The following is a 22,083-nucleotide window of genomic DNA, read 5'->3' as shown; positions in this document are numbered from 1 at the left end:
TCTGTGCTCTGCGAGAAAGGAGCTGATGCACAAAGTGATCTTCTCCCATCTTATTCTGTCGCCTTATATCCAACGATCATTTTTAGAACACAGACTTAACTAGAGGATAGAAAAGCTGTCTATCCATGAACAATTGTAGAGCCGTTTACAAAGATACAGGATGCCTGGCTCAAATTCAGTAACAGTATCATAGGGGAAAGTATAAATGTAAAACTACCATTCTGTCTACTATTTAGTTCACCTCCTCCCTCTCCCTGGCCTGGAATAATCATCATCTCTCTCCCTTCAATTCTTGGTTTCCCACCTAAACCCTACACCAGTCCCAACTTTCTAAGGGTTTTCTTATCCCATCAGCAGCTTTCAGTGACCTCTTATTGCTCACTCAGTAACATCTGAACTCCTCAGTTTCTACCGAGATCCCCGCGAGGTTGGTCTCTCTGCCTCCTCCCCTCATTTAGACTGGTTCCTGCACACACACATACATGTGCACGTGCATGGACACACATACATGTGCACGTGCATGCACACACACATGTGCACGTGCATGCACACACACATGTGCACGTGCATGCACACACATTTTCTGCCTCAGTTCACGTTGCTTTTTCTGTCATGAATGTCCATGGCATGACACTTGCTTCTATGTCATGACCAATTCCTACGAAGTGGTCAAAATGTTGATCCTCCTATGCCCCAGCATTCCCCAGATCAGTCTAGGGGCTCCATCAGTCACCATCCAGCTCATTGTTCGGGCCTCAAACCTGAGAATTACTTTAGATTCTTTTTCTTGATGCCTACATCCAATTCATAAGCAGGTCCTTAAAGCTTTATGTAAATGTCTCCCAAGCTGCAGCATCTGCATTTTCTCCGCTACCACCCAGACCAAAGCTCCCATTACCTACTGCCCAGACTTCCACAGTAGCGACCTAAGCAGTCTCCCAATTTCCACTTCTGTCTTTTGACAGTTCCTTCTCTATACAGTAGCCAGAGTCATCTTCCATAAATGAAAGCCAGTTCATGTTACTCCTCTGTTTAAAACCCTTAAGTGGCTTCCCGTTGGTTTTAGAGTAAAATATGACCTTGCCTGATCCGCTCCCAGTCCCTATTTCCGAATCCAATTTAACCCTTCCTATCCCTTGCCCTCACAGTTGGGCCACACATGTCTGTTTCCGCATCTTAAAGAGGCCATCTTATTGATTGTTTGCATTTTCTGTTCCTTCTCCCTGGACCATTCTCTTTCTGTATCATTTTGTCTGGCTCCTTCTCTTTTACAATTCGATTCAGATTCTCCTGTTCAAAAACAGCTTTTCCTAATCATATCTCCAATAGCTCCTTGTCCTTATTCTGTCAAGTCATTCAGGTATTTCCTTTAGAGTATTTATCAGAGTCTGTATTATAATAATTTGTTTGTCTTATTAGTTACACGTTATCCACCCCAACTCAATGTAAATTTTTCAGGTTCATTGCTCAACCTCGAATGCCTCAGAGTTCTATACATAACAGGCACTAAATGTAAGTACTAGCGGAATGGCCAGATGGAGGTCTGTCTCAAATGCCACCTCTTCCAGAAGGACTTTCTGCTTCTCACATTGAAAAGCAATACTCTTCTCTGGAATTTCAGTGTTTTGTCTGACCTCACATACTTTATGCCTTTTGGATAGGATTTCAAGTATTCATAAACATGTCCAATTTCCCTTATTGTATTTTGGGGTTACCATCTGTGTATCCATTTAGGCTTGAAGTTTTCTACAGTGCCTGCCCTAACATCTTGCACGTAGTAGCAATTCAATAAATATTTTATGAATATTTCATGAAAGTATGAATTAGAGAAGTATCTACTCACTGTGGATTTCAGCTAAGGAGAATTTGACCCCAAAGGAGACTAAAGAAATGATTAAAATTCTCTTGTCTTGCTCTTCCTTTAAAAAAAAAAAATTGGATACCCATCTCTAGCCGACAAAGTTGTAAGCATAGTTTTGTTTACTCCTTTGAATTCACGTTTGCGGATTGCACTGTGGAAATGGTTCAGTCTCGATTTATGATTCTATCAAATCACAGGGCTAGATCCAGAGACAGATTTGTCACATTTGTTGCCATTACCCAAAGCTTCAGAGCTTCTGTCCCCACTGCTTTGTATTATTCCTCATTTTCCATAGTCATCTTGTTTGTTCATAGTTACCCTCTCGTTGGCATGTCATTTTTAAGGCAACTAAAATGCCTTTAAAACCAGTGTGAAATTCAAAAGTGAGGCAATCGATCTATGTGGCTGATGTACCAGATACATCAACTCGATTAGACATCTATTCTTTTGAGCTTAGAAGAAATACCTGACTTAGAAAACTCCAGGACAGGAAATATCTTCAGTTTCTTCAATCTCAATTTTCCTTTTCCCTGGCTTACTATCCTTTCCAGACTTAACTTGAGAGGTTGTTATGGTAAAAGGATCAATGCAACAAGAACTAACGATCCTAAATATATACACACCCAATACAGAAGCACTCAAATACACAAAGCAAGTTCTTAATGACTTACAAAGAGATTTAGACTCCCACACAGTAACAGTGGGTGACTAACACCCCATTGTCAATCTTAGATCAATGAGACAAAATTAACAAGGATATCCAGGGACTTGAACTCAGACCTGGAACAAGTAAACCTAATAGACATTTACAGAACTCTCCACCCCAAATCCACAGAATATACATTCTTCTCAGCACCACATCACACCTACTCTAAAATTGACCACAAAATTGGAAGTAAATCACTCCTCAGAAAATGCAAAAGAACGGAAATCATAACAATCTCTCAGACCACAGTGCAATCAAGTTAGAAGCCATAATTCAGTAACTAAGAACCGCACAGCTTCCTGGAAACAACTGGCTCTTGAATGTTGCCTGGGTAAACAAAATGAAGGCAGAAATAAAGATGTTCTTTGAAAACAATGAGAACGAAGACAACAAACCAGAATCTCTGGGACACATTTAAAGCAGTGTCTAGAGAAAGATATATAGCAATAAATGTCCCCATGAGAAGAAGGTATCTAAAATTGACACCCTATTGTCAAAACTGAAAGAGCTAGAGAGGATTTAAAAAAACTCAAAACCTAGCAGAGAAGAAGTAACTAAAATCCGAGCAGAACTGAAGGAGATAGAGACAAAAAAAAAAACCTTTCAAAAAAAAATCCAGGAGCTGGTTTTTCGAAAAGAATAAAATAGACGATTAGCCACATTAATAAAAGAGAGAATATCCAAATAGATGCAATAAAAAACTATGAAGGGGATATCACCAGATTCCACAGAAATTCAAACCATCATCAGAGATTATTACAAACAACTATGCACATAAACTAGTAAATCTGGAAGAAATGGATAAAGTCCTGGACACTTGCATCCTCCAAAGCCTAAACCAGGAAGAAGTCGAAACCCTGAATAGACCAGTAACAAGGTCTCAAGTTCAGGCAGCAATTAAGAGCCTACCACCCAAAAAAAGCCCAGGTCCAGACGGGTTCACAGCCGAATTCTACCAGACATACCAAGAGGAGCTGGTACCATTCCTTCTGAAACTATTTCAAATAATCCAAAAAGAGGGAATCCTTCCCAAATCATTTTGTGAGACCAGTATCATCCCGATACCAAAACCCGGCAGACACTCAACAAGAAAACTAAACTTCAGGCCAATATCCACAATGAACATAGACGCAGAAGTCTTCAATAAAATACCGGCAAGCCAATTGCAACAGCACGTCAAAAAGCTTATCCACCATCATCAAGTAGGCTTCATCCCAGGGATGCAAGGCTGGTTCAACATACCCAAGTCTATAAACATAATTCACCAGAAACAGAATCAAAGACAAAAACCACATGATAATCTCAATTGATGCAGAGAAGGCCTTTGACAAAATTCAACAGCCCTTTATGCTAAAAACCCTCAATAAACTAGGTATTGAGGGGGAAAAAAAACACACTTGAGAACAGAGACCCTGGTTTACTTCTGTATCCACAGGTACTAGACTGGATACTTCATACACAGCAGGCTTTTATTAATACTCTCCCAGCTCTTTTCTCAAGCTTTGCTTCTCAGCCTGTCTCGGACTGGCCTGCAGGATTCCCTTAGTCCTGACCCTCCTCCCTCCCTTGGTCCCCCAGCGTCTGCACCAACTTTCTGAAGAGCTCCTTGGCCTCCCCAACTAGATGGGTGGATTCACTTTTGATTCATTGTTTCTCATTTTCTGTCCTTTGAAAGCAAACTTTTTCTACTGCTAATTTACTCTTAACAATTAAAGAGTCTTGGATGGGAAACCTGGCTTTTACTGGCAGACTTTCTTACAAAACCTTAAGACTGCTAATTATAACTTCTACTTGAGCCCACAGTGTAATGTAGTGCCAAGAGCTCATATAGACTAAGCCTCATTAACAGTCATCATTTACCGAGTTCTTTACACTGTCTCTGGCACTTTGTCCAGTACCCTGTACCCATTACCACACTTGACCCTTTCAATGAGTCAGCTGTTTTCCCCATTGGCCAGATAAGACATGGGGATCACACAGAAGTGAAATAACATGAGTAAGGTCACAGCGGCAGTTAGAGTTTGGGCCAGGATTTAAAGTGTAGGCTTTAATTTTATTGACCACTCACTCTGGTGTCAATAAAACCTTTATTAATGAACTCATGGTGACCAGAGGATGGGAAAAATGAGTTAGCTATGTTGAGAGTTGGCGAGATCACCCCTGGAATTGTGTGTGATGCCTCATTTCATAAGATAAAAGCAACTTGGTCCAGACTCTGGACCACAGACTGTCAGAAACTCCTGGAAAAATGAGAGCAGTTTTATCTGAAAATAAAGAGTTGATAAGTCTTCACATATTTGGATTACAGTCCTGCGGAAGAGTAACGCCTACTTTACTCATTTACTATAAAAGCCTATAGACATGACAAATGCGTACTTGGAGTCACTCTCAGGATAAGTTTTGTGACTATTGAGAAAGTGACGAGGTGGGAGGGTCCGGGCAACTGCCAATGGAGTGGTTACTTGAGAAGTGATGAGATTTTAAAATTATTACTGCAGGTGTTCAAAGAGAAGGCTGGTCTTCTAATTCTGAAATCTTCCCTGACACAAACTTCTCCTATAACCATAACCCTTGATTTCAATTGTCTACATTGTTTACCTTCAGAACATTTTATTGGTGTCTTCCATGTGGCACTACTTGACACCTATCATCTATTGCCATCATTCAGCACTTTGAGGCTATCCATGATGCGAGGACAGTCCTTTGTCTTGCTGTCAATTAACTCCCGAATGATGCCTTGCCAATGGCAGACACCCATAAACAAGAATCTCATTGATCCTTTGTAGAACCTCATAAATATTTAGTACTCAGCCAAAATTTACCGCCATTTCACTACTCACTGGTTCTGTGACCTTGGGCAAGGCAATTCAGCCCAATTAAACCCTCTCTGTGCCTCAAATTTTTGTCTTCTGAAAAACTGAGTAACTAGACTTGGTTACAATTACATTCGTGAAACCTGTAAAACTTTTAGAGCAGGGCCTGGGACATAGTAAGTACTGTAGAAATATCTTTTAATTTTTCAGCTCTGAACTTCAGTGATGGATGCCTATTTGTTCAAATAAATACCTATTAAAGGATCAAAGAGGGGCTAGATAACTGAAGATGTGAAGTTTTGGAAGGACTTTAGAGGTCACCCAGAATAGTGATTCCCACATCCACTACATCTTAGTGTCTTTCAGTATTAGTATAAATTGAAGTGCTTGCCGTCTTCGACCCTAGACTCCATGTGGAATCCTTTTGGGCAGAATCCCAGGATTCTGAATCTTCATTCTCCCAGGAATTTTTCAGGAGCTAGCAGAGTACTTTCCTCAGATGGGCTCTGATTTTATAGAGGAGGAAACTGAGGCACAGAGAGGTTGTATCATTTCAGGATCAGAGAACTTGGGAGTGATCAAGCGGTACTAGAAGTCAGCTCTCCTCATGTCTAGGCCACGGGTTGTGGAAGGAATTATTGGATTGCGTGAATAGCTTAGATAAGACGACTTCCAAAGTAAAGGTACAGTCAGCCAGTCAGTGTTCGGAGAGGTTTTTACAGCCAGTTGCTGAACTGTTTCTAGAATGGTCAGTAAAGTAAGACGCGGATTTTTTCTGTATGTTTATAACCTGACATGAGAAATAAAACGTCTACACAGGTAAGCACAGTGCAAGGTGGAAAGAAAGAAGGCATAAGGTCTGGGCAGCTGCCGACCACCCAGTATGGGCTGAACTATTCGGCTACCATCCTGTTGTCTGAACGTTGTGGAGGAAATTCTGCTCTTCTCACAGGGAACCCCCTTACCACTGTGGTCCCCTCTTCCCGTCCCACCAGAGGGGATAACTCACCAGCCACTTGGTCTAGAGTTTATTACCCTGGTCATTCCATCTGAGAAGACCTCCCTCTATTGTCACAGCTTACCATTGCATGCAAGTTTCCTTTGTGCATTTATTCTTACTGTTTTTGAGACAGTCCCACTCTTGCCCAGGCTGAAGGGCAGTGTTATCATCTTGGCACACTGCAACCTCCACCTCCCACATTCAAGTGATTCTTGTGCCTTAGTCTCCCCAAGTAGCTGGGACTACAGGCACATGCCACCATGCCCAGCTAATTTATATATATATATATATATATATATATATACACACACACACATATATATATATATATATGTATTTTGGTAGAGACAGGGTTTCCTCATGTTGGTCAGGCTGGTCTCAAACCCCTGGCCACAAGTGATCTGCCTTCCTTGGCCTCCCAAAGTGCCGAGATTGCTGTTGTGAGCCAGTGTACCCAGTGGCATTTAAGAATTTAATAAATGCTCTCGTTCCTTAGTACTATTAGCTAACTTTTATTTACTTCCCATCAGGTACCAGGCACTTTAAGGCTTTATCTGTATTAATTCATTTAATTCTGTGCCACAGGAAGAGCTGTCTCTCAGAATCTAAAATAGTATCTGAAGCTGAATTGTTTGTTAATCAAGGGACAGGAATAGATCTCTGAACAAGGCAGAAGTTGATCTTATACAGAATTTTGGAAGCTATGGAGGGGAGAACTTGGTACAAATGCGGAAGTTAGAGCCGTCTCTTCTCTGCCACATTAACTGTGTTCTATGTCGATTGCTTCCCCAGCCAAAGGTTTTTCCTGCTTAGCCAGGTCCAGTCTCCTTGCTATGCTATCAAGTTCAGAAGGGCGTGCAGACAACCTGCAATTGCATCTCAGAGGAGGAAGACGTTATCACTGGTTGGTTGAAGGAACCGGGAAGAACTTCATTTAATAGTCAGAAAATGTTTATCTAACGCCTACGAACTGCCAGGCAGTTTCTGGGTGCTATGGAAATAACAGTGAAACCAACAGACACAATCTCATCTTCTCACAGAGCTTAACCTTCATTGGAGAGACAGGTATTTTAAAATATGTTAACTTCCATGGCTATTGGATGTCCCATGTTAGTCACTGCTCTGGAGTCCAAGGAGAGGAAGTAGTACAGAGTGGTGGTTGCAGCTTTATGTGGCGGTCAAGGAAAGCCTCCCTGAGAAACTGATGTTTAGGAATCAGAATGGTGAAAACACCAGATGATAGAGCTGCATGAGCTTAGAAGACAGTAACGAGATGAGGTCTGAGGTCCATGAGATAATGGGGAAACGGGCCTTAGAGGTTATTAGAAGGACATTAGCTTTTAGTCTGATGACATGAGGAGTCATTGAGTGATTTAAGCAGAAGAGTCATGTGATTGACCTGCTTTTCAAGGAAGCATAGGAGCTACTGTGTGGAAATAGTTCTCAGAGAATGAGGGGTAAGGATGGAGCAAAGTGGTTAGTTACTAGTTCAGTAACTCTAGCATTTGATGGTGGTTTGAACTAAGTTGGTAAAAGTGGGTTGATAAAAAGCAGTCCTATTGTGGATATGTTCTTCATGGAAGTTCTTCAAATTGAAGGACTTCATTAAGAGCCACTATAAACTAGCAGTTACAAAAATTCTGAATATGCATCCTCGGGAGACCATACCTTGACCTATTATAGAATCTCCATAGAGCCTTTTCTGACCTGGGAAAATACTGGGGGAGAAAGAGGCCTATTATCACATCTGGCCATAGAAATAAAATATACCTATCAATGACGAAGCATCATCTAGACCCAATTCTGTATAGATTTTTGTGGTATTTTCTTCGAGATAATTGTGTGAATTATGAGGATTTTTTTAATTCATTGGTGTGAAGACAGTGATAATTTAAATTTCACTGCTATTCTGGTTACGAGTGGGTGTTGACATTTTATCATGCGCGTGTGTGTGTATGTGTGTGTGTGTGTGTGTGTGAGAGAGAGACACACACACAGAAGTGGGTAAAAGAAAAAACAGACTGAGCAGGGTAGAGAGCTGCTATTCCTTGGGCAATAAAAGCTTGAAATCCTACTAATGAGGTTAAAAAAAAAAAAAACCTTAACTTTTTCTGTGTGCTTAATAATAGCACTGCCTACTCACATAACTAGAGTTCCTGGAATAATTGCCCTCTTTCTTACTCTATTTTTAGGACCTGAAAAATTTGGGAGGGGAGGAAAGTGCCTTCAGGTGCAGAGCATTTGCATCTAAAAGCTCAGTTTTAGGGCTGCAGCATGTGGCCCTAAACCATGTTAAATGTTTCCTTTCATGTGAAAGTGAAGGATGGAGCTAGCAGTCATCACGGGAACTCCGAATGGCTTCTCTTTCAGTGAGAGGACAAGAGACTGATCCTTAGCTGCAGATTCCCTCTTTCCCAAATTGGGGGATCTTCCTGTGACATTTTTATCTGGTGCTTTCCTAGACACCATTTGTGTTTGCCAGTAACAGAAGTGTTTGTGGAGCCATAGAATTTTAGCAGACCATTTAACTTTGAGGAGGAGATGAAGTCTAAGGTATGATAAATGTTAGTATTTTAGAGCCCTCAGTAAGAGTAGCAATGTTTGAAATACATATATTTAGAAGGCTTTCTGGGGGGTAGACCATCAGAATATTTAAGATGGATTCAAAATAGAAGGTACTGTGTGAGGCGCAGTGCTGGAAAGTACTTTAGAAATTGTTTCTGTAACTTTCAACAATTTGGTGAACATACATATGGAGGAGAAACATACTGATTAGAAAGAGAATGGGATTGAATCAAAGCTTGTGTTAGAAATTGAATACCTGGAGTTGCCAGAATTATTTTTCAGGAGGGCTATTTTGGGTAGGCAGTCATCTTTCTTCTCAGATACAGATTTTCATGTTGACCTGTAACATTTAAGCAATGGTCGGCATGTACCGTTTTGAATGGGCTCAGTCCCAGCCTTTTGCCTGTGCTTAAACTACGAGGTTGAAAAGTTTAAAAGCATTTAATACGGGTTTACACAAACCATTGTGCCACCTTATCCTCTATCAGTCTGTAGAAAATGGCTGAAAAATTAGGGGCTCTCCCAGAAAGCAGTATCTGTAATATAGAGGAACATTTAAACATAGACTTAAATCGTGAAATTAAGATTAGTGACTTGTTTATATTGCTGCTTTTTTAGGAATGGTTTATTAAAAGGAAAAATATGGTATCCCTAACAAATTGGGGGGTAGGGTGGGCGAGAGAGAAAGTACCTATTTGTCTGTGTGCGTGAAACAGACGTGGGCTTGTGTTTACGAAGGTCTTTTTGTACATGCATTTGAAAGGTGACTGAAGATTGAGTGAAATGGGTTGCATTTACATTTCTTGTGCTCCTCTGGCACTCCCTGATGCTAAACAAGGTGTTGCGAGAATGGAAAATAAAACTCTGGGTAAACTTTGTAATCTAGTTCATAGAGGAATTGGCCAACAGCTACATACACCAAAAGGAAGAGGGAACGTACATTTGGAGAAACATTTGTGTGCGCCAGTTCAAGAAAGCAGCTAGCTCTCTGCCTTTGAAGATTTCAATATTCACATTGTCGAAGGTGACTAAGTGAATATTGAAAAGGTGATCCCTCTTAGATGCTTCGATAATTCAGATACATCAAATACATGATGGATCTTTATCAAATTCAATTTGTTATTTCAATCTGGAAATGCATTATCTCTTCCTTGAGAAAAATATTTGGATAAGGAGAGGTGCCATTTTATCTCTGCCCAAAGCTTCATCCTAGGGCTTGGAAATGGTAAGGAACTTGTTCAAGGAAATAAAGCTCAAAGCTTGCTACCTTATTTATAGATTTGTCTACTCAATGTACCAGATTCTGAAAGTTAAAACTATTGTATTATTTCTATTTTAAGGACATACGTACAGCATAGAGGTGTTAGTTCTACATCAAATCTGAAGGGCTTTTTCTTCATGCTTTTCTCCAAATGCCCAACTCTTCTTCCTCTATATCTCAAACTCTGTGGTAGAGTGACGACTGTCTGAGGAAAGGATTAGATGGCAATCGTTTATTTGTGCATGTGTGGCAATGCCAATGAATATTGGCTCTCTTAGGGGTAGTTGCTTTCTCTATGGAAAATTTTTCAAATTCAAACACCATCTATCTTGGAAATTGGTGTATGCGAATGGTACCTTTTCTCATCAGATCTGCGATTATACTGAATGAGGGGTCATATACTCCATGACTAACTCAGCCCAGTACAGAGGAACTTATATAATAAGGTAGATTTACTTAATCCGTAAGTTATGAGCTTTCTCAAGTTTTCCTTAACTCTATCATACCATTGTGTGCCATAAGAAATTGTCAGCTCAGCACCTCAAATGATGCCTTCATGTATTAAAAGATGTGCCATTTGAAGCTGGGGTAGTGATGCACATTGTCCCCTGTGCTTTGTTATGTGATGTAATTAGATTATATCTCCAACACAGTTTGTTTGTATGCTTCCAGGAGATACTGATCAACAAGAGATGATTCCAAGTAAGAGTGCTGTTCTCGTGGATGGGGTTGTGCTGAATGGCCCTATGACAGATGCAAAAGCAGGAGAGAAGTTTGTTGAAGAGGCCTGTAGGCTAATAATGGAAGAGGTGGTTTTGAAGGCTACAGATGTCAACGAGAAGGTAAAAATTAAACCTGTAAGAAACTGCAAAAATGGGAAAGATAGATTTTCCCCACATCAGTGTGGCTGAATCTCAGGGGAATGGGAAGGTCAAGCTTTCATGTCCTCTATGCCTTTGTCTCAAAAGGACATCCAGATACAAAGCATAGACCCTCCAGACAATGTCTGGTTTCCTTGAAGGGCTGATTCCTTCCTCTTCTAGTCATCAGTCATGGGAAGATTGGCTGAGACTCTGGAGCTTAATCACAGAAGGCTTTGAAGCACAGGGATGAAACTCCCTGCCCTAGGCAATGACGCAGCTAAGTCATCAGCTCATCTGACTTGTACACTCTAATGCCCTTTGCTCCCCGTTTTCTAGTGCACACTGTGTGGCTCATGAAAATCAGGCAAAAGGTAGAAAAGGACGTGACAACATTTTAAATTTATCTTGAGGTTCTCATCAGGAGCTTGTCTGATTTTAGCCTACAATTATTAGGTGGTTAAGTCAGACTCCTTTTCTGGTACCAGCTACTGGTTGTAGATTTCAAACTCAGGCTCAAATTCAATTCCAATTGATGTAAGAACTGCTGCCTAGGGCATCTACTCTTAAGAGTACTTAGTTTTTTTTTTTTTTTTTTTTTTTTATTAAGGGACTGACTTATGTATTTAATCTCAAAAACACTGAAAGACCTTTACTATTTTTATTACCCCCATTTAAGAGCCGGGAAAGAAAGGCACAAAAAGGTCAAATATCCCGTCGAAGGTTATACCCAAGTAAGCATCAGAGCAGGGACTAAAATCCAAGCAGTCTCACTTCATAACCTGCACTCTTAACTACTCCATATGCCTCTTAAAAATTACTGAATTATCCTCTATCACATTGATTTTCGTGTTGGCGTTTATCAACAAACAGATGTAAGGAAGAGATTTTTATTCCAGTTATATTAGTTAGAAATAAGTATTTTTAAAAATATGAGGTGATTTATTCTGCGTTTTTGACCACATGCCTGTGGGAAAATGAATAGGAAAATGGATTGATGCATGAACTCGGAATAGTTACGTTCAAGGCAAAATCCTGATGGTGTTTCTTACTCATCCAGAGAGTATATTTATAATTACATCATTTCTGTACTTGTGAGATACTTGGGAACTGCTTTGCTTTGCAGTACGCTGCTCCTCTGGCAGTTTTTTTTTTTTTATTGGCCTTTATTCAGTCGTTAAATATTAACTGAGTATTAGCTTTGAGTAAGGCTTTATATTCAGCCCTAGAGAATCCAGGAAAAAAATAAGGTAAAGGCCCAGCTCTGAACAGAATTTATAATCTAATTGGAAGGATATGTTTTCATTAGAAAAGAAAGCAGGGTTCCCAGTGAGGATGTTATAAATGCTTTGAGGCTGGAGCAGATTTTTGGCATTTCACACAGGAGCACACACTTTGAGCTCAGATGTGGCAAGTGAGGGGTGGTGGCAGGGAAGAGACAGGTTGGGGTTAGGGTACTCACTGCTGCAGGAACAAAGTAGGAAGGTCAATAATGGAGAGAGCATCACACAAGGACAAGATGTATTTCACACAGCAAGGGGACATTTTTAGCCTGGAAAGAAGGGCTCACATAGAGGACCAATAAAAAAAATCAGCAGGGGAATATCTTAAGATCCTAAGTTGTCAATTAAGGAACCACAAAGTCGATCACATCGTTGTAGATGTGCAGGCTACCCACAGTAAGGTGGATTGAGAGCTATTCTGGAGTTGGGGGCAGCGGGTGAAGTTTTGATACCACTAACTTAGCCTGCCTTGTCCGAGATTCACCAAAGCACCATTAAAAGGTCGCCTGCAAATATTTATCCAAGCTTGGTGCGATGATCATTTATAGTTTCTTTAGTAGAAAATTCATCAGCAGCCAGTTCTTAAACATTCAGTAAAATTTCCCCTTTTGGGTAAATTCTGTGAGTTTTGAGAAGTCATATAACTATTACTATGATAATGATGGAACTCTATCTTCATTCAAATAGTTACATGACTATTCTGTGCCCCTCTTTATTCAATCCCCCCCTTTCCTTTAAGCCCCTGGAAATCGCTGATCTTCTTTCCCTATGATTTTTGCCTTTTCTAGAATGTCATGTTGATGGAATCACACAGTAGTCTTCGAGTCTTGCTGTTTACCCTCAACAAAACACATTTGAGATTCATCCATGTTGTTGAATGCACCAGTAATCATTCCTTTTGAATGTCTCAAGCATTTCCAATTTACCTCTGCCTGTCATGGTTAGAGCATCAGAGTTTCATTTCATACTACCTGCACAATTTCATAGTTCCTCCTAGTCTTTTCACTCCCTGGCTACTTCCCTCTCTCCCCCTCCCCTCCATAGCCAAAATTTTTAGAGATTATCTATACTCCCTCCCTCCTATTTCTTCACCTCCTACATCCTCACTTCAAAGAAATCTGGCCTCCGCCCCCACCTCTCTAAGTCAAGCTGCTCTTGCCAAGAACACCTCCTTGTTGATAAATCCCATGAGCACTTCAGTCTTTATCTCATTTGGCTTCTTAGCAGTATTTGACAGTGGTGAGCATCTATCTCCTTCCTAAAGCCTTCCTTTTTCCTGGTGATGGTAGCACTGAACTCTTAGGATTCTCCCTGCCTCTCTGTGAAGTCCTCTACAGTACAAGCAGGCTCCTCTTCCTTTGCCCATTCCCAAGTGTTGGTGATGCCCAAAAAGATTCTGCACCTCTCTTCTTTGCTGTCGTTTCTGAGCCACATCATCTACTGTTGTATTATCATAGTATATCCCTGGAGCTCCATCCCCATCTTTTCCAAGAGCCTCAGATCCACTGCTATACAACTTTCGGATGTTCTGAGGGTGCCTGGTTCCAAACGTGCTCATCAACGCATCACCCCCACACCACCCCCAACCAGATCCTTCTCCTGCTCTCCTTCTTGCTGCCATCCCATCTGTGTCCCAGCTGAAATCCTGGGCATGATCCCTGGCTCATTCCTCTCACCCTCACAATCCGATTCTCAGCTTCGTGATTCTGTCTTTTTAATATCTCCAAAAACTAGATACATAACTCATACAGCATTGACCCTCATCCAGATCCTTACCTTCTCTTGCCTGGTTTATTAAAGTTACCTTTATATCCAATTTTATTTGGAATCTCCACATAACTAAAGCGATCGCCCCGAACACAAATGTGATCTTTTTAATTCTTATCCTAAACATTTAAATGGCTTCCTTAGAGCCAAGTTCAAACTCCAACATGTCACATAAAGCCCATTATGACCTGAGCCTTATCTCTGTTTATTCGTTTATTCAACCCATCTTTCTTAAGCACTATTATGTGTAGACACTGTAGTATTCACTTGGAATCGATCAGCAAAAAGACTGACACCTGCTTATATGGAGATTATGTAGAATATAATAACTAACAGTATATTAGAGGAGGGTACGTGCTTTGGAAAAAGGAATACTAGAAAAGGTTAAGGGGGATTTATAGAGGTAATGGGTAGATCTTAATTTTAGGTAAGGGAGTCAGGATCGCCGCCATTGACAAGGTAACTTCTTAGCAAAGCTCTGAAATAAGTGAGGGATCTAGTTATAAGGATATTTTAAGAAGCATTCTAGGCAGAGGGCACAGACAGTGCAGAGACACCAGTGTGGAAACATCGCTCCTTTAGTTAAGGAATGGCAAGGAGGCCAGGGTGGTGGGAGCAGAGTCAGCCAGAAGGGAAATAGATGAGACTAGAGAAAACAAAGAAACCAGGAGGAGCGGATCATAAAGCATCATTTTATGTTTTTGTAAGGACTTCAACTTTTACTTTGAAAGAAATAAGGAGGCCGGGCACGGTGGCTCAAGCCTGTAATCCCAGCACTTTGGGAGGCCGAGGCGGGTGGATCACGAGGTCGAGATAGAGTCCATCCTGGTCAACATGGTGAAACCCCGTCTCTACTAAGAATACAAAAAATTAGCTGGGCATGGTGGCACATGCCTGTCATCCCAGCTACTCGGGAGGCTGAGGCAGGAGAATTGCCTGAACCCAGGAGGCGGAGGTTGCGGTGAGCCGAGATCGTGCCATTGCACTCCAGCGAAATAAGGAGCCATGGGATGTATTTGGATGGAGGAATGGGCGTGGCTTGTTTAGGAGTGTCATTCTGGCTGCTAGGTTGAGAGCAGACGGCCTAGGGTGGGGTACACACAGAGAGAAAACTGGGATTTATTCCCTCTCCGTTTCTCAAAAATCCATCGTCTGGCCATACCAAACTTACTCGACTTTTCAGATGTGCCATAGGATCCGAACTTTTGATTTTATTCTTGATTTTAGTTTCGATCTTTGTTACTTTTGTCACTTTCATCTAGAACCTCTCTTGTATCACCACACCCCTAAGCTTTGCTTCACTCTTATTCTGTGTAACAACTTAGGTATCAGTATTTCTAGGAAATCTGCCTTAACCTTGCGAATCTAGGATGGTGGCCCCTCATCTGTCCCATCAACAACCACATTACAGTCACAGTTCTTTTAGTCTGAACTATAGTTGGCATGCTTACATCTCCCACAGCCCGGAAGCTTTGTAGAGTCCCTGTTTCTAACATCCTCTCAACACCTGTCTGTGCTGGCTACCCACTTTGTGTCACGGTTGACTCCCCAGGTGTGCGAATGGAGGCCTCCTGAACAACTCAAACAGCTTCTTGATTTGGAGATGAGGGACTCGGGACAGCCACCACACAGACTGTTGGAACTCTGCCGGGATGTCATACGCTATAGCGTCAAAACTAGTAAGAACTATGTTTCCTTGATCTGTACCTCTGACACGTTATGATGTTTGTAAAGCATTTATTTACCTCTCAAAGCTAAGCATAGCAATGTTTATGGAATAAGAAATCTGGATTAAAAAATTAGTGGGTCTGATGTTTTTGCAATGGCCCCTTTAATCCCTTATCCAGATTCATTGCCAAGGCCAAAGAGAAGTTGATAGGACAACTGTTGGTTTGTTTGTATGTAAATATCCTCCTCTCCTGGCCAACACTCGCACTATTTGTAATCAAGAGCATATTTTATCACTGCTACTTATTTCTTATGTTAGACCAAACTGGCAAATGGAATTGTGATTAAATTTTGTAAGGCATTTTAAATCTTGATGGCCCAGAGTATGCAAAAATAATTCGAAAGATACCTTCAATATGAATAGAAATAGATTTGGAAGACACTGATTAACTCTTGGATATTGGTAATTGCCGAACTATTTGATCAAATCTGGCAGAATCAAAAAAATAAAAACCTTTAGATGGATAAGGCAAATGAGCACATTCTAAGTTTTTGCTGAAATTATTTCACAGTGAGGTCCTGTGACTACTGCCATCTTTGTACATGCAGTGATGGGATGTCAATGTTACGCGGAGGCCCCATTCCAGCTTACCTGTTAATAGCCTGTTCACCCAGTGAACAAGTTTCAAAAAATGGGAGAATAGACTTCCAAAATATTTCTCAGGATAATGTCAAGGTAATCTAGTGCTTAAGACCATACAGGCATTACTTTGTAAATTCTGGCACTGGACTAAATTGAGTGGAAAGAACGTAATACAATTCTGGCTAAAAATAATTGGATTATATTCCCTTGGGAAAGTCTGGTGTATCAAAAACCCAGTTAGCATTTCAAAAGCAGAGATATGTATCTTATTACTGCAGTGCATGTCAGAAGTGCAGAATGACACTTAATGCAGATTTTTCAGTTTACGGGATATTTGCCATGTTACCATGGAACTCAATCATAGATTAACACAGAACTTAAAAAAAATCTTATTAAAATTACTTGTAGCCATGCCTTTTATTTTGGCCAGATCAGAGGAAGTTTTTGTTTTAGCTGAAAAGATTTTCTTGAGATTTTTTATTGAACACTTCAAGGCCAAAACAATCCTAAAATAAACTAAAACCAGATGCTGTAAGTTGTAATGAGAGGTCACCAGATAAAATGATTTCCAAATACTCAAATGTAGTAATAGACTCCTGCCTCTGTTCTGTCCTGCTGAGCTTCCCGTTATAAAGACCGTCAAGCCACTTAGCTGGGTGTATGGTTTGATTATTCACATGGTGTCAAGCCAATAACCTTTGTGAGACCTTTTGTATGAGGGGAACAACATTTAAAATTGGAAAGCCGTTGTGTCTTAAAGGCAATTGCCTTGGAAGCAAATGGAATCCTAAGTGTACATAACCACATGAGTCACATCTCACCCCATATACATACTGCCAGTCGCATGGGTCTGATCTGAAAAATGAGAATGCTGCTCATTGTCGTAGCCTGGGGTGAACTCAGCTGTGAGCAAAATGTCTATGAAGTGAGAGAAGTTAATATTGGTATTTTCAGTAAAAAGGCAGTACCCTGTGATCCTTGGGAAAACAGCGTTCAAATAATACTTAAGGGTTCTGGTTTGAGTCTGGGTTGTGAGAAAGGAGCAGGTAAATCAAAGCTCTTGAGACAACTCTATCTACTTAGAAACATTGATCAGTAGCAAGGGCTCTGAGGTGGGTCCTTCAATGTGATTTTCCTTGTATATAATGCCGTTTTGAGTATTTTTTAGAATGAGGTAATTTATAATCAGTAAAGTGCACAAGTCTAAGTGCTCAGTATGAATTTGTACATAGCTATGCAAGGGAGCCATCACCTAGATCTAGATATAGACCAATTCTAGCCCTCCAGAGGCTCTCTGAAGCTCCTTCCCAATCCGTAATTCTTTCCACAAAGTACCTCGAATTCTAACCTCTATCTCCTTTGACAGCTTTGTTGATTTTGAATGTCATATAAATGGAATTACATTATACGTAGTCTTTTGTATCTGCTTTCATTTTCTCAAAGTCATTTATGTTAAATACTGTATCAGGTTTTTTTTTTATTGCTGCATAGATGAATACTCCGTTTTAAACTTACAGACCACCCAAGATTTTTCAACCAGTTGTATGCTGGACTTGATTATTACTCCTTGGTGGCCCGATTTATGACAGAAGCATTGAATCCAAGTGTGTAAGTGCCATGCTACAGAAATTTTACACCGAACGTGGATTAGAGACTTCAAGTAGATGGAATTTTGTTTCAAAAATTTCTATTTAATGGTTTCTCAGTGTCATTGTAAATAATGGAATAGTTTTATAATGCTTATCAATACTCAAATAGCTATTTGATTTAAATAGTGGTACTATCAGATGGAAAAGGCAGTTATTATCATCTCCATTTAACAGATAAGAAACTTGATCAGGTAATTTTTTTTATTTCTACCTGCATTCAAAAGCCCTTTTCTGTGCTAAGTGATAGACATATTGAATATAAGTAAACCTTGACTCTGCCCTCATGGAGCATAGTATCTGATGGAAAACAAAAAACAAACGCTAATCGAAGTGATCCACAAAAAATGTAAAATCCAAACTCTCATCTGAAGGAAAAGTACATGGTGTTCTAAGTATTAATATGCATTTTTCCTAGTTGGGAGCTCAGGCGAGTGCACGCTGTAAAGGTGACAGTTGGAGAATCAGCGTTATTAGGTCAAAAGGTGAGGAATGAGTTGTAAAACAGATGAAGTAACATGTATAAAGGCCTCGTGGCAGCACACAGCATGACATTCTCTATGAACTGAAAGGTCAGTGTGGGTACAGCTGAGAGTTATACAGGGACTGTGGTGGAAAATAAGATGAGAGAGAAGTAAGAGCCAGACATACAGGGCCCAGTTGACCACGTTTATGAGTCATTCTAAATGTACCAAAAAGCCATGCAAGGTTTCCAAATCATGAGATGCCATTTGCTTATTGAAAAAAATAAGAAAATCAAGGGTGGGTTGGAGGGCACCCATGAGGAAGGCATTTCTTTAGTCAGGTGAGAGGAACGTAGCTTGGACTTGGAGGGAAGAGGTAGGAATAGAGCAGCCAAGAACGTGTTCCGAAAAAACAAAGGACTGGATATACACCTTGAAAAAGCTAAGAGGGAGGTGGTTTCGGAGGCAACGTCTGGGTTTCTGGCTTTCATAGCTGGGTTCACAGTCATTTCATTCATAGACATAAGCACTGGGAGATGAAACTGATTTTCAAGTACATGAAGCAGCCAAGAGCAAGCATTCCAGTTTCAGTTGTGGGCATTTGAGTTTGCGGTGACTTTATCAAGAATATATATGAACTAAGCTGATAAATACATGGGCCTGAAATTCTGATGTCTCTATGAAAGGTATAAATTTAGGAGTTATCGGTAACATGATGGTAATTGAAATGGTGGACGTGGAGGAGATACCCTATGTCAGTGATTCACCACCCTGACTACTCATGAGAATCACTTGAGAATTTTAGAAACACGGAGCGATACCTGGGTGCCAACCCAGGCCAATTAAATCTGAATTTCTGTAGGGATGTCCCATGCATTGATATATTTAAAAGGTACAAGTGATTTTAATGGGAAGGCAAGATAAAAAAAAAAACCACGGCCTAGGTGACAGTATAGAGACGGGAGAGAGGGCTCAAGAAAGGGCCGTGAGGGCATCTACCGCTTAATGGTTAGGAGGAGCTGGGTTAGCTTATAGCGGCGAGAATAGAAGGAAAAAAACCAAAGGGGTAACTGTGGCAGCCACAAGGAGAGTGCCTGGTGTCACACGTTATTGCATGTTCAACTAAGAGCCGGAACGGCGTCCACTGGATTAGCTACATGGATGTCACTGACAATTTTAGGCATGTTTGGGAGTGATCAGAGCAGATAGCAGGTTACAATGAGTTACAGTGAGGGCAAGTCAGATGAGACAGTAAAATTACAAGTTTTTCAATCTTTTCTTGTATACCCCAGGTTTTCTAACTCTTCACGTAAGTTCAAAAATCTATTTCAGATAGAAGAAGTGTTAAACTGTGCTAAGCCAAACCGTCCACTCAAAATATGCCATCTCATGAGTGTTCTAGCTTGTCTCCCCCTCCGCCTCCAGGCTAATTCCTAGGTTTACAATTGAGTCAGTTTTCTAAGACAGGCTTAATACATTAACGAACAAGTAACTATCATATCTGTATTTGTAGGTTCACATCAACACAAGTTTCCATACTTTTGATGTATGTACACTGGTTTCATAGCATGGTAAATTTTTAAGATGGCATAATAGCTGTAGAGTTGACACGTAGGTAGGTGATACACAGGTGATCAATTTACACGTTAATCCCAAATTTTCCCTACCAGATGTTAAAATAATTGCATTAAATTCTGTCACTATACATCTAAGTGTGTCTGCTGAACTTACATATTTAAAGTCACCTTTATTCAGATACAATTTAACGTAATCTCTTAACTGAGGAGATCATAGATATGTAGTCAACTTTAAGTTGTCTGGAGAGAGAAGATAAACGTTACCAAACGAGGCATGGTGACCGTTCCAACACTGATTCCCAGGAAAGCTGCTCTCGATGGTGTTTAGCGAGTGGGACATGGATGAGGAGTACCCTTGGCATCCCCATGGGCAACTGGGGAAGGAGAAGGATGCAGGAAAGGGCAGAGATAGGAGTCAAATTGCCCTGCAGATTCCATGACAATCTTGGCTAATGCTTGGAGATCTCCGAAACTACAGTGGCCCCTCAGAGTGGTCTGAAACTGAGCCCAGACAGCCAGACCTCTCCAGCAGTCATCAACTGCAGACCACCACGAGGAGGACTGTGACCTCGGAGCAGTGGGCTCCCTGCAGTTGGGGCTCGCTAAAGGGGCTAAAACAGCAAAGCTCTGACAACAGCGTTCCAGCCCAGAGCAACACATTCTGCATCGACAGGGGCTTTGGGTGGTGCTTTGCATTAAAATAATCACCTAAGAGATGTCTCACACAACACTCCTCATCCATACAGAGGCAGAGTGTAGCAGAGGAAACCCTGGGGCAGTTGGAGTCGTCTCCACTTAGAATCTAATTAGAAGGGATGTTAGCATACTCAAGGTAGTCATCTGGTAAAACCCGATTACCATGACAATGGATTTTCTTTGACCATCAACAGCATTCAAGGCAGTATTCCAAGCATCCAAAGAGTGAAATGGCCACTGCTCATAGCTAATACATAGAATGCAAATGAATCGCCTCTCTCTCTCCTCACGGAATTGAGGTTTTTCTCGAAATAAGAGCGCTGCAGCAGCTGGCAGATCCCTAAGGCCACCAGCTATTGGTTTTTATCTAGCCATGACTAGCGCCGTCACTAATGGGGTAATTGTCTTTTCAATGGATCCATCTCCAAAGACTGCCGAGCTTTGGCAGCCACTTGGTTTAATAGAACTGTGTGCATTTCTTGGAACACCAAAGGGATGTTTTGACTCTAGTTGTAGAAGTGAAGTGTTTTTTATATCCATCTAGTTATACGTATGAGGTGTCCCCAGTGTTTCTGTTAGTGGAAGAAGCGGTTCTGAAGAAAATGATTGCATTTATTGGCTGGAAAGAAGGGGATGGAATATTTAACCCAGGTGAGTACAATTAGTTATTGAGATCAACCTTACAAGCATGTAAAAATGTATTCGTAGGGAGGAACAACTCCTTGCAGATTTACGTGACAAAAAGTTGGATATTAATAATTCTATTTGGTGAGAATCTAGCTTGTGCCTTTCTCCAGAGCGGTATTTTGTATTAAGTATGTATGTCATTTAGCTTTTAACTAATGAGATGCCTACAATTTAGGATTTATGTCTAACACAAATGAGTTGATTTGCTGCTGGGAGTTTGGAAGGGCTAAAGTCCTCGAAATTTTAAATCAATTTTACTTGAGAAGATTTCTGAATTACATTCGTTTATCCTGGAGCCCTTTTTGGAGCCAGAAACCAACAAATATCATCTCAGTTTTACCGATTAGGTGACAGAAAAAATATTATGGAGACCTAGGCACTGGCCCTAAGTCCAGAGCTCACAGATTGAGACTTTTGGTTTGAAAAAACCCCGAAATGAGAATAAATCAAAATTCATCTTTTGTTCTGAGAATAAAAATTCTAGGATTAGAGATTAGGATATGTAATGCAATACTCAGTAATGGGAGCAGGACAGTGTTCACGAGCCTGTCTCCGAGCGATTTTTTCCATCAAACTGAAGCCCCCA

At 40.7% G+C, this 22,083-nt stretch overlaps 1 protein-coding gene across 7 annotated transcripts in view; it reads left to right on the top strand.

The window, feature by feature from the left end:
* Positions 1-22,083, top strand: part of GADL1 (glutamate decarboxylase like 1) — a 160,346-nt gene that overhangs the window by 17,960 nt on the left and 120,303 nt on the right. For 4 of the 7 annotated variants that reach the window (XM_074405781.1, XM_074405779.1, XM_010346561.3 and 1 more), the window contains exons 2-5: positions 10,879-11,048; positions 15,669-15,795; positions 17,945-18,035; positions 21,355-21,461. In XM_074405781.1, the coding sequence (XP_074261882.1) occupies positions 10,879-11,048; positions 15,669-15,795; positions 17,945-18,035; positions 21,355-21,461 (495 nt within the window). Of the gene's footprint in view, positions 1-7,172; positions 7,446-10,878; positions 11,049-15,668; positions 15,796-17,944; positions 18,036-21,354; positions 21,462-22,083 lie in introns of all 7 variants that reach the window. The other 3 variants (XM_074405778.1, XM_074405777.1, XM_074405780.1) reach the window with 2 other exon arrangements.

Source organism: Saimiri boliviensis, chromosome 9, assembly GCF_048565385.1.
Source record: "Saimiri boliviensis isolate mSaiBol1 chromosome 9, mSaiBol1.pri, whole genome shotgun sequence".
NCBI classification, from domain to species: Eukaryota; Metazoa; Chordata; class Mammalia; order Primates; family Cebidae; genus Saimiri; species Saimiri boliviensis.
This window is presented reverse-complemented; position numbering and strand designations above follow the sequence as displayed.